The sequence below is a fragment of the Elephas maximus genome, chromosome 3, assembly GCF_024166365.1.
Source record: "Elephas maximus indicus isolate mEleMax1 chromosome 3, mEleMax1 primary haplotype, whole genome shotgun sequence".
In the NCBI taxonomy this organism is placed as follows: domain Eukaryota; kingdom Metazoa; phylum Chordata; class Mammalia; order Proboscidea; family Elephantidae; genus Elephas; species Elephas maximus.
The window spans coordinates 61,115,830-61,128,751 of NC_064821.1; the positions used below are offsets into that span (position 1 = coordinate 61,115,830).

The window sequence follows — 12,922 nt, forward strand, 5'->3', positions numbered from 1 at the left end:
TTCTTCATATAGTCCAGCTTCTCGGATTATTTGCTCAGCATACAGATTGAGTAAGTATGGTGAAAGAATACAACCCTGTCGCACACCTTTCCTGACTTTAAACCACGCGTTATCCCCTTGTTCTGTCCAAACAACTGCCTCTTGATCTATGTAAAAGTTCCTCGTGAGCACAATTAAGTGTTCTGGAATTCCCATTCTTCTCAGTGTTATCCATAATTTGTTATGATCCACACAGTCGAATACCTTTGCACAGTCAATAAAACACAGGTAAACATCCTTCTGGTATTCTCTGCTTTCAGCCAGGATCCATCTGACATCAGCAATGATATCCCTGGTTCCACGCCCTCTGCTGAAACTGGCCTGAATTTCTGGCAGTTCCCTGTTGATATACTGCTGCAGCCGTTTTGGAATGATCTTCAGCAAAATTTTGCTTGCATGTGATATTAATGATACTGTTGTATAATTTCCACATTCGGTTGGATCACCCTTCTTGGGAATAGGCATAAATACGGATCTCTTCCAGTCAGTTGGCCAGGAAGCTGTCTTCCATATTTCTTGGCATAGACGAGTGAGCACCTCCAGCACTGCATCTATTTGTTGAAACACCTCAATTGATATTCCATCAATTCCTGGAGCCTTGTTTTTCGCCAATGCCTTCAGAGCAGCTTGGACTTCTTCCTTCACTACCATCGGTTCCTGATCATATGCCACCTCCTGAAATGGTTGAACATCGACTAATTCTTTTTGGTATAAAGACTCTATGTATTCCTTCCATCTTCTTTTGATTTTCCTATGGGATATAAATTCTACCTCTATGATGTTAATGAGGCAGGAGTAGAGACAGTTATGTTAATGAGGCAGGGCTCAATCTATAAGATTAGATTATATTTTGAGATACAAAAGAGAGAAGCCACCAGAGAGACAGGAGGACTTCATACCACCAAGAATGCAGCACTGGTAGCAGAGCACTTCCTTTGGACTCTGGGTTCCTGTGCTGAGAAGTTCCTTGATCAGAGGAAGACCGATGACAAGGACCTTCCCCCAGAACCGACAGAGGCAGAAAGCCTTCCCCTGGAGCTGGCACCCTGAATTCGGACTTCTAGCCTACTAGACTGTGAGAGAATAAATTTCTCTTTGTTAAAACCATCCACGTGTGGTATTTCTGTTACAGCAGCACCTGATAACTAAAACAGGCACGTATATTGTTTATTACCAACTCCAATTTTTACCATCCTGGTTTTCATTTATATGTTACACTCACAAAGCCATTCCAATTCTGTAGCTTGTAGAGAACTACACTTAACTTTTATTGGGCAGTTTTTTAAAAAGAAGTTTACATTCTTTCTTAAATTTTGAAATGTGTCTACCTATACACCATTTAGAAACCCTGGTGGGGTAGTGGTTAAGTGCTATGGCTGCTAACCGAAAGGTCGGCAGTTCGAATCTACCAGGTGCTCCTTGGAAACTCTATGGGGCAGTTCTGCTCTGTCCTATAAGGTCGCTATGAGTCAGAATCTACTTGACAGCAACGGGTTTGGTTATATATAATTTGGAAGCCCTGGTGGTATAGTGGTTAAGAGTTTGGCTGTTAACCAAAAGGCTGGCAGTTCGAATCCACCAAGTGCTCCTTCAGAACCCTACTGGGCAGTTCTACTCTGTCATATAAGGTGGCTATGAGTCAGAATCGACTCCACAGCAGCAGGCATACATAATTTGCATCAATTAAATATTAGATTCCAGTCCTGAAAATTTTAAGAGGAAGGCTTAATGTTGACTTTTGAAGTTAAAGCAAACTATTATGCTCAGCAGTGATACAGCATCTTGTAAGAAAAACTCCAAAGGGCCTAAGCTTTATTTATAAACAGCTTGACACTAAGAGCCTATTTGAAGCTTGTATCTACTTTACTAAATAGGAACTGCAGGGAAAAACTGCAGATGGAGCACTGGTCTATTACAGACCAGTAAGCTAGGAGGCCTTCTTTCTTTCCACATTTCCCAGGTATCCCTGGCTTGGAACTAGGCCAAAACTGTTCCCACAACTCCTTAGAAGTTGCCATCAAAGCAATAACAGCATCCAAGGGAGCTGACCTCCCCCAAATACTATGCTGTCCCACAATACTATGGAAATAGAAGGACAGAGATCTTCGGATGTTGGGGTTAGAGACAAAAGATCTAGGGCATTTCCATGGCTCCAGTGACATGGCCTGTCTAGACAGTATTTACTATTATAACTTGGGCTTTAGAAATGATTGGGAAACTACAATCTACTAGTATGCCAGAAGGCTCTTGGAGGATACTGACACAGGCTACTTCTTTGCTTCCATCTTAAAAAAAGATGGGCACTAAATTGCCAGGTCTCTCCATTTAGGGAAGAATACATGTTGCGGGTGTTGATCTGAGGATGGCCTGGTTTAACTAAGTATTAAAAGCTAGGCCTTGGGCCACTGCATTACCTCTAGCAGAAGGAGTAGAGAAAGATGAAGTAGTTGCTGAGATACAGAAATCTTAATCTAATTTTCTGTCTTAACACAAAGGTCATGGCTGTGGTATTTATTGCCAGCAGCAGCAACAGCACCACTGCCAACGAAAGCATAGTCATCATGTCTGAATATGACACTTTTTCCTCAAGGAACCCCACAAAGGGAAATGCAAATGTCTGAGATATCCTAGAAACGAAGCTAATACCTAACAAGTTCAACCAAAGCGAATGAAGCTACACCACACTTCCTGGGTTCTGTCCAGATCTGAATCAGCTTCTGTGAGCAGTTTGAAGAGAGAAAGTGGCAAACAGAAATCCAAGTCTCATTTCTAGAATTTACTGGTAAATATAATACCTGGATAAAAAGCAAATATTTATAAATTGATATACCCCAACTATAGTTTCTGAACCTTGGTGCTTATTCAAGTGAACTGTGGGCAGAACTGAGTTTATGAGGGTGGTGTAGATATATCCTCACTTGCTCTTACTGTTTGTACTGGTTAGTACTGGGATGAACCACAAATTTTTCTTATAAAATTGGGAAACCATCCTGGCTTTAAAGGCCAACCACTATAACAACTTTTGCCAAAGTTTCCAACTAAGTCAGCTGGATCAAATGGTCTTAACTCTGAATTAGGAGAAATCTAGCTTATTGCTTAAAGGTAACTTTTCTGATCCTAGGGGCAAGTACAGGCAGTCCCTGATTACAAATGAGTTTGTTCCTAAGTCTGTCTTTAAGTCAAATTTGTATGTAAATTTCGACAGTTAGGTTAGGTTCGTATCTAACGTCAGTTGGTCAAGTATTTGTCTTAGTATCTACTGTATCATTTTATGCATATAAACCATTAAAGAAATGCTTCCAGATACACTAAAATGTCTTTAACATAATACAGTAATAATGTTTTCATGCACATCGCAAAGTTGTGTTCATTTATTGTTACGAACCACTGCATGTACGTTAAATTTTTAATATAACAGGCTTTACGAGGGTTGGTTCATAAGTACGGGGTTGTATTAAGTCAGATGTTTGTGACCTGGGGACTGCCTGTATACATCATTTCTCACTACCTTAAGCCAACATCATCATTCCTCACAAAATCAAATGTGTAATTATTCCTAAGAATATTCAACCTTGGCATACAGCTGTTACACTATTCTAAGACACTGGATCATATTTAAAATGAATAAGACTTTTTAACTTTAAAATTGTTTATTTATGACAAAGCCAAAATATAAAAATACAGTGACATTTCAGCAGTACATATAATTTGGAATTCCTGAGGGGTGCAAATGGTTGCTGCGTTCGGCTACTAGCCAAAAAGTTGGCAGTCCGAGTTCACCCAGAGGTGCCTCAGAACAAAGCCCTAGTGATCTCCTCCTGAAGAGCCGGCCATTGAGAGCCCTGTGGAGCGCAGTTCTACTCCGACACACGTGGCGTGTTGCTGGTAGTCGGAATCGCCTGCAACTGGATTTTTTTTTTTCACATTTAATTTACAAGAAAACAGTTGCTGGGTGACTTGGAGTCAATTTCGACTCATAGCAACCCTATAGGATAGAGTAAGACTACCCCATAGGGTATCCTAGGCTGTAATCTTTATGGAAGCAGATCCCCAGGTCTTTCCTCCTGTGAAAACGCTGGGTGGGTTCAAACCAGGGCTTCGAACTGGTTCTTCTAGGTTCAGTCATGGCTTAGGAAGTGAAAGCAGAATAGACCCAAATTTCTCTTATTTTTTAAAATGTTTAATTGTGCTTTAGGTGAAGGTTTATATAGCAAATTAGTTCCTCATTAAACACTTAATACACATATTGTTTTATGACATTGGCTGCCAACCCCACGACATGTCAAAACTCTCCCTTTCTTGACCCTGGGTTCCCCATTTCCATTTGTCCAGCTTTCCTACCCCTCTTGCCTTCTAGTCCTTACCCCTGGGCTGGTGTGCCCATTTAGTCTCATGTACATGGTTGAGCTACTTGTACTACTGTTTTACGGGCCTGTCTAATCTTTGGCTGAAGGGTGAGCCTCAGGAGTAACATCAGTACTGAGTAAAAAGGGTGTCTGGGTACCATACTCTTGGGGTTTCTCCAGTATCTGTCAGACCAGTAAGTCTAGTCTTTTTTATGAGTTTGAATTTTGTTCTATATTTTTCTCCAGCTGTCTGGGACTCTATTGTGATCCCTATCACAGCAGTCAGTGGTGGTAGCTGGGCACCATCTAGTTGCCCTGGACTCAGTCTGGTGGAGGCTGTGGTAGTCGTGGTCCCTTAGTCCTTTGGACTAATCTTTCACTTTGTCTTTGGTTTTCTTCATTCTCCCTTGCTCTAGACAGGGTGGAAACAGTAGAATATCTCAGATGGCCACTCACAAGCTTTTAAGAACCCAGACACTACTCACCGCAGTAGGATGTAGCATATATTCTTTATACACATGTTATTCCAATTGAGCTAGATGTCCCTCAAGACCATGGTCCCCCAACCCTCAGCCCAGTAACTTGGCCCCTCAGGAAGTTTGGACATGTTTAATAAAACTTCTATGACTTTGCCTTGGTCAAATTATGCTGACTTCCCCAGTATTGTATACTGTCTTACCCTTCAACAAAATTACCACTTATCTATTGTTTACACCTCTCCTCCTTTGTAAACATGAAAGATTATTCTGTATAAACCTTTTCATGAGTTTTTATAATAGTGGTCTCATACAGACAGTATTTGTCCTTTTGTGATTGACTTATTTCACTCAGCATAATGCCCTCCAGATTCATCCATGTTATGAGATGTTTCACAGATTCATCATTGTTCTTCATTGTTGCATAGTATTCCACTGTGTATATGTACCGAAGTTTGTTCATCCATTCATCTGCTGACAGGCATTTAGGTTATTTCCATCTTTTTGCTATTGTGAATAATGCTGCAACGAACATGGGTGTGCATGTGTCTATTCATGTGATGGCTTTTATTTCTCTAGGATATATTCCTAGGAGTGGGATTGCTGGATCATATGGTATTTCCATTTCTAGTTTTTTAAGGAAGTGTCATATGGTTTTCCAAAATGGTTGTAGCATTTTGCATTCCCACCAGCAGTGCTTAAGAGTTCCAATCTCCCTGTAGCCTCTCCAACATTTATCATTTTCTGTTTTTCGATTTGTACCAGTAATGACGGAGTGAGATGGTATCTCACTGCAGTTTTGATTTACATTTCTCTAATGGCTAAGTGATCATGAGTGTTTCCTCACGTGTCTGTTAGCTGCCTGAATGTCTTCTTTGGTCAAATGTCTGTTCATATCCTTTGCCCACTTTTCACTGGATTACTTGTCTTTTTTGTTGTAGACATGTTAGATTTTCCTATAGATTTTACAGGTTAGACCTTTGTTGGATATGTCATAGCCAATTTTTTTTTCCTACTATGTGATTCTCTTTTTACTCTTTTAGTGAAGTCTTTTGATGAGCATGCTTAATTTTTAGAAGATCTGTTATCTAGCTTATCTCCCGGTGTTTGAGTATCGTTAGTTATGGCTTGTATCCTATTTATGCCATGTATTAGGGCCTCTAGTACTGATCCAATTTTTTCTTCCATGATCTTCACCGTTTTTGGTTTTATATTTAGGTCTTTGATCTATTTTGAATTAGTTTTTGCATATGTTGTGAGGTATGAGTCCTGGTTTAATTTTTTTACAGATGGGCATCCAGTTTGGTTAGCACCATTTGTTAAGAAGGCTGTCTTTTCCTCATTTAACGGACTTCAGGCCTTTGTCGAAGCTCAGGTGCGCGTGGGGGGATGGATTTATATCTGGGTTCTCGATTCTGTTCCATTGGTCAGCGTGTCTGTTGTTGTACCAGTACCAGGCAGTTTTGACTCCTGTAGCTGAACAGTACATTCTGAGGTCAGGTAGTATGAGGCCTCTGACTTTGTTTTTCTTCAATAATGCTTTACCTATCCGAGGCCACTTTCCTTTCCACAGAAAGTTAAAGATTAGTTTTTCCATCTTGCTAAAGAATACTATTGGCATTTGGATAGCGATTGCACTGTATTTGCAGACTGCTTTGGGTAGAATTGACATTTTCACAATGTTGAGTCTATGTACCCATGAGCATGATAGGATTTTCAATTTATGTAGGTCTCTTTAATTTCTCGCAGTAGTATTTTGTAGTTAGCTTTGTATAGGTCTTTTACATCCCTGGTTAGATTTATTTCTAAGTATTTTATTTTTTAGGGGCTATTATAAATGATGTTGCTTTCCTGATTTCCTTTTCGCAGTTCTCTTTATTGGTATATAGAAATCCAACCGATTTTTATGTTTATCTTGTATCTTGCTACTCTGCTGAATCTATTAGTTCCAAGAGTTTTCTTATGGAGTCTTTTGGATTCTCTATGTATAGTATCATATCATCTGCAATTGGGGATAGTTTACTTTTTCCTTACTAATTTAGATGCCCTTTATTTCTTCTTCTTGCCTTACTGCTTTAGATACGACTTCGAGCACAATATTAAACTGGAATAGTGATAAGGGCAATCCTTGTCTTATTCCTGTTCTCAGGGGGGAATGTTTACGGCCTCGCTCTGTTGAGAATGATGTTGGCTGTTGGTTTTGTATAGATGCCCTTTATTATGCAGAGGAATTTCCCTTCTATTCCTATTTTTTGAGAGTTTTTATCGGGAAAGGCTGTTTGGACTTTATTGAATGCTTTTTCTATGCTGATTGAGATGATCATGTGATTCTTTTGTTTTTTTATGTGGTGGATTACGTTGATTGATTTTCTAATGTTGAACCATCCTTGCATATGTGGTATGAATCCCACTTGTTAAGAGTGTATTATTATTATTTTTTATATGATGCTGAATTCTATTAGCTACAATTCTGTTGAGAATTTTTGCATCTATATTCATGAGAGATACTGGTATGTAATTTTCTTTTTTTTTTGTGGTTATCTTTGCCTGGTTTAGGTATCAGGGTTATGCTGGCTTCACAGAATGAATTTCGAGGTATCCTTTCCTTTTCTATGCTCTGGACTAATTTGTGTAGTACTGATGTGAGCTCTTCTCTGACCGTTTGTTAGAATTCTCCAGTGAAGCCAAGGGCTTTTTTTGATGGAAGTTTTTTTTTTTTTTTTTTTAAATTACCTTTTCAATTATTCTGTCATTATGAGTCTGTTCAGATTTTTGACCTCAGTTTGGTTAGTTGAGGTAGGTAGTGTGTTTCTAGAAATTTGTCCATTTCCTTTAGGTTTCCAAATTTGTTGGAAAATAGTTTTTCAAAGTACTCTGTTATGATCTTTTTTATTTCAGTTGGGTCAGTTGTAATGTCCCCCATTATATTTATTTGGGTTATTTGTATCCTCTCCAGTTTTTCTTTTGTCAATTTGGTCAATGGTTTGTCGATTTTGTTGTTCCTTTCAAAGAATCAACTTTTGTTTTTGTTGATTTCTTCTATTATTTTTCTATTCTCTAGTTACTTCTACTCTGATCTTTATCATTTCCTTTCTTCTGGTGGCTGTGGGCTTCTTTTGCTGTTCTGTTTGTTTGAGTTGTAAAGCTAATGTTTGGATTTTGTCCCTGTCTTCTTTTTTGATGTGTACATCTATTGCTATAAATTGACCTCTGAGGACTGTCTTTGCTGTGTCCCAAAGGTTTTCGTATGATGTGTTTTCATTCTTGTTTGGTTCTAGAAATTTTTTTTATTCCATCTTTGATTTCTTCTATTACCCAATGGTTTCTAAGTAAAGTGTTATTCAGTTTCCATGTATTTGATTTTTTTCCTTGTCTTTCTGTTATTAATTTCTACTTTGATAGCGTTGCGATCAGAGAAGATGCTTTGTATTATCTTAATGGTTTGGATTTTGTTGAGGATTGTTCTGTGGCCTAAGATATGGTCTATTCTGGAGAACATTCCATGTACTTGGGAGAGAATGTATACTTTGCTGCTGTTGGGTGGAGTGTTCTATATATGTCTATGAGGTTAAGTTGGTTGACTGTGGCCTTTAGATCTTCTGCATCTTCGCTGAGTTTCTTTCTAGATGTTCTGTCCCTTACCAAGAGTGGTGTGTTCAAGTTTCCTACTATTATTGTGGGACTGTCAATTTCTCTTTTCAGTGCAGTTAGGGTTTATGTATTTTGGAGTCCTTCCATTGGGTGCATAGATACTTATTATGGTTATGTCCTCATGGTGGACTGTCCCTTTAATCATTATATAATGTTCTTCTTTGTCTTTTACAGTGGATTTTGTTTTACAGTCTATTTTACCTGAGATTAGTATTGCCACACCTGCTCTTCTTTGGTTGCTGTTGGTTACATATTTTTCCATTCTTTGGTTTTTAATATATTTATGTCTTTTTTTCTAAGGTGTGTCTCTTGTAGACAGCAAGCATACTGATGGGTCCTGTTTTTTTTTTTTTTTTAAATCCATTCTGTCGCTGTCTTTATGGGTGCATTTAAGCCATTTATGTTCAGTGTGATTATCGATGGGTGTGCTTATTGCTGTTATTTTGTAGTGCTTTTTTTTCATGGTGCTGATGTTTTCTTTGTTCCTCTTACTCTTCTGGGCTGAATTCCTTTTGCTTTTGGATTTTTTTTTTTTGGTTGTTATTTCTTTTGTTTTTGTAGATTTTGTGTTTACTGAGATCTTGTTTTTCTTCTTCATCTTGATGAGGTTTGTTAACTTTCTTTGAAATTTACCCCTATCTTCCTAAGTTTGAACCAATCTTTTATTACTTGATATCACCTTCACTTCCTCTTCATTTCAAAGTTCTATACCTACATGCATATTCCCTCTTTCATTGTTTCTGATATTGTTGTCAGATTGATGTCTCTGGTTCCCTGTTGCAAATCTTTTTTAGTTTTGTTTTATCTTTGAGAGTTCACTACCTAGGTTGGTATCTGGCTGATGCTGTCCTGTGCCCTACATTTAGGTTGTTATCTGATGTTGTTAGTTTTCCAACTGAAGGACTCCCTTTAATAATTCCTATAAGTTTGGTTTGGTTTTTACATATTCCCTTAATTTCTGTTTATCTGGAAATGTCCTAATTTCACCATCATATTTGAATGACAGTTTTGCAGGACATATTATTCTTGGCTGGCAATTTTTTTTCTTTCAAGGTTTTATATATTTCACCCCATTGCCTTCTTGCTTGCATGGTTTCTGCTGAGCTTGGTCCTATTGTTTCCCCTTTGTATGTGAGCTGCTGTCAGGATTCTTTGTCTTTGGTTTTGGCGAGTGTGATTATGAGTTTCTTTTGAGGTCTACCCTATATGGTGTTCATTGAGTTCCTTACATGATCTTTTCATCTTTCATGATATTAGAGAAGTTTTCTGTTAGTAAATCTTCAATGATCTCCTGTTTTCCATTTTCTCCCCATCCTTGAACACCAATCACATGTAAATTTTTGCTCTTGATTGTATCCCACATAGTTCTCAGGTTTTCTTCATTTTTTCCTCAAAGTGGTACCCAAGGATTTGTCTTCAATTTTGCTGATCCTGTCTTCCATTGTTTCAAATTTGCTCCTAAAACCTTCTATTGCATTGTCCATTTCTGAAATCTTGTTTCTTCTGGATTTCTAACTGCTGTTTTTGTATAATTTCTGGTTGTTTATTTTTACATTTTGTTCCTGTATTACTTTCCCAAAATCTTCCATTGCCCTGTGTTTTCCCTGATTTTAAAGATTTTCCATGATTTTGCATATTTTTTCCTTAGTTTTGTCTGTATTTTCCTTCATCTCTTTCCTAATCTGCTGGGAAGCCCTGAATATTACACTTTTGAATTCCTTATCAGGTAGTCCCAGGGTCTTTTCTTCTACTCTAAGGTCATCTGGTATTTTATTTTGGTTTTTTACTGGAGTCATGTTGTCCTTTTTAAAATATGTTTTGATATGGTCTGCTGTCTCTGGGACATTCAGGAATTATTTTCTTTGTTTATTGATTGTATGTTTGTTTGTTTTATCCTGCTTTTTTAAATTTGGTTATGCCTGGGAGGGTGGGCTGGGCATGTTTTGTTGCTTCCTCATTTGTGGGCATGATACTTCTCACCACTTTGTCCAAGTGGGCAGGGGCGGCCACTCAACTATGGTGCAGCAGGGCCGGTCCAGCGGCGGAAGGGGTCGAAGATGGGTCATTTGTAGCACAAACTGGGGCTGGTGGCATGGCTGGGGGGTGGGGGGGCAGTGTAGGGCAGGGTCCAGGGGTCTGTGCTGGTGCTGCTTGAGGGTATGGCACTCTGTGCACAGCGCAGATAGGCAGGAGGGAAGGGAGAAGATGTGATGTATGCAGTAGGTACTCTGTGTCTTGTTGGGAGACCCATGAAGTAGCCTTCTTGTATTTCCTGTCTGAGTTCTTTGGTGGCTGTGCTCCAGGATGGTGAATTCGTGCTGCATTAGCTGGCAGGAGACCTTCACTCCATAGCTCTCCTTGTTCTCTGTTGCCTGTCAGTTTCTTCTTCTCTTTGGTGCTTGATCAAGTTCTTATCCCTTCATTTGATGCTTAGGGTTCTAGGATTGATGCTTGTAACTGTTTTATTTAGCTTTTCAGGTCTTTGATGCAATGGGACACCATGGTGCTTCTGTCTATAGCACCATGTTGGCTCTGCCTCTCCCAATTTTTAAAATTTGGGTGAACCAGAATGATAACTGGAACGGGAAAAACTGCAGGTTGAAGCCCTGCTAGAAACCTAATCTCTCTCTTAGAAAACAAAGATAGTGTGCTCATTGCATAGCAACCAAATCTCTTGCCTGTTGCATTTTAAGCAGAGTTGGAAATAGCGGCGCCTCGCTCAGAGATGATGGTCTACTGTGCCACTCTGAATATGTGTCACTTTCTACAATTTTGCCAATAATCCGATCCCTTGCATCAAGCACCTGAAAGGGCTCACTATGCCCCTTCCTAGTCTCTTATTCCAGGGCTCAATTTTTCCCATTCTGGTTATTGTTTTGGATCACCCAAATTATAAAAATTCAAGTCTGTTCTGGTTTTGCTTCATAGGCCATGACTGAACCGGTTTGAAGTCCTGGTTCTGACCACAGACCTTCTACTTAAACCATTTTGCAACCAGGGGTCCTTAACACAACACTAGCTTACAAAAAAAATGACTTAAATAGTACAGAATTTTGACTGCCATTCCATTCAATGAGCCCCAAGTAAGTGTAAGATAGGATATGTGAATTTGCTGTCCCCTCAGGAGGTCCTAAAGAATGGGCATCTGGTAGTGCTGGGTGTGATTCTATGTTTACATTTGGTACAATGCGGCTCTTAAAATGAACATTTTTACCATATGCAGTATTTGCCTTCAACATTGATTCTAGAACCTAACCCTGGGTAAGATTCTGTGGCTGTACCACACATAATCTGATCCATGCACCTGTGATGGTGTATCACAAGGACACCAGGACCTGATAAAGTGAGGACACAACTCCAATGATAGCTAGACTTCATCAAACCACTCGTACACAGGAATCATACTGAAATCAGCCTACAACAGACTAAATCATTAAGAACTTGAAAGTTAATACTCTTCTATGGGGCTAAAGTGGTGAAACGAGCACTTCATGACCAACATAACCATAGTTTATTGAAAAAATAAGGCTTTTCAGTCTCAATCAACTTTCCAGAGTTTTTCGCACAAAGAAAAGCTTTTTGCCTCAAAAGATATGCAGAGGTTTACATGTAAATGGGTCGATGAAGGCCTCAGAATTTCCCTGAGGTTAGGGGGCCTCTGTTAACTTATCATGGTATAGGTCTAACAATAAGATAAAGAAAACCAGACGGTAACCTTTAAGCCCTAGCACAATCTACAAAACGCCATATCAACCAAACTACTACACACTGTCAACGTATTACAATAGACATAATATTTACCTATTTGGTAAAAGCTAAATACTTACAAATATAAGTACTTTTTAAATTAACTCCCACCTAAGAGCCTAGAAACTGAATACCAGTCTTGAAGATAATACCAACCCTTTGAAAAACTCCTGTTTGCTGAGTTTTTCTGACTGTACCAGTTGATACAGTAATTGACCCATGTGATCCCTGGTGATCTGGCTCCTTTCCAGGGTGGACTCCACTCCCACTCTCACAAAAACATGCAGCAGGCCCTGGGCATTCAGCTCGTCCAAACACTGCATGGCCTCCTGTTCAAACAGCAAATAAAGGCTTACTCCAAAAACTGCATAGCACCACCAGAGTTAAAATAACTTTAAAATCTTTTACTTATGACAAAGTCAATACAGGGCTCCATGAACAAGACAGTTTGTATATTTATTTTTAACCATAATTTAGCTCAGGAAAATGCAGGCTGAAATGGGCAATATTAGTCCAGCATATCTTTGTAAGGCTAATAGGCTAACATGTTCAGGTTAACAACTGCATTAAAGATCAAACATATTTTTTCTATATAATGCTCTATAAATGCTTTTCTATATATTTCTACACAATGTTCTATATAGTTTTTTCTATATAATGATC

The 12,922-nt window shown here is 38.8% G+C and overlaps 1 protein-coding gene across 8 annotated transcripts in view; it reads right to left on the reverse strand.

The window, feature by feature from the left end:
* The window catches only part of EIF4G3 (eukaryotic translation initiation factor 4 gamma 3), a 381,417-nt gene that overhangs the window by 23,093 nt on the left and 345,402 nt on the right, over positions 1–12,922 (reverse strand). For all 8 annotated transcript variants that reach the window (XM_049878174.1, XM_049878170.1, XM_049878168.1 and 5 more), the window contains one exon: positions 12,416–12,588. In XM_049878174.1, coding sequence (XP_049734131.1) covers positions 12,416–12,588 — 173 coding nt within the window. The remainder of the gene's footprint in view (positions 1–12,415; positions 12,589–12,922) is intronic.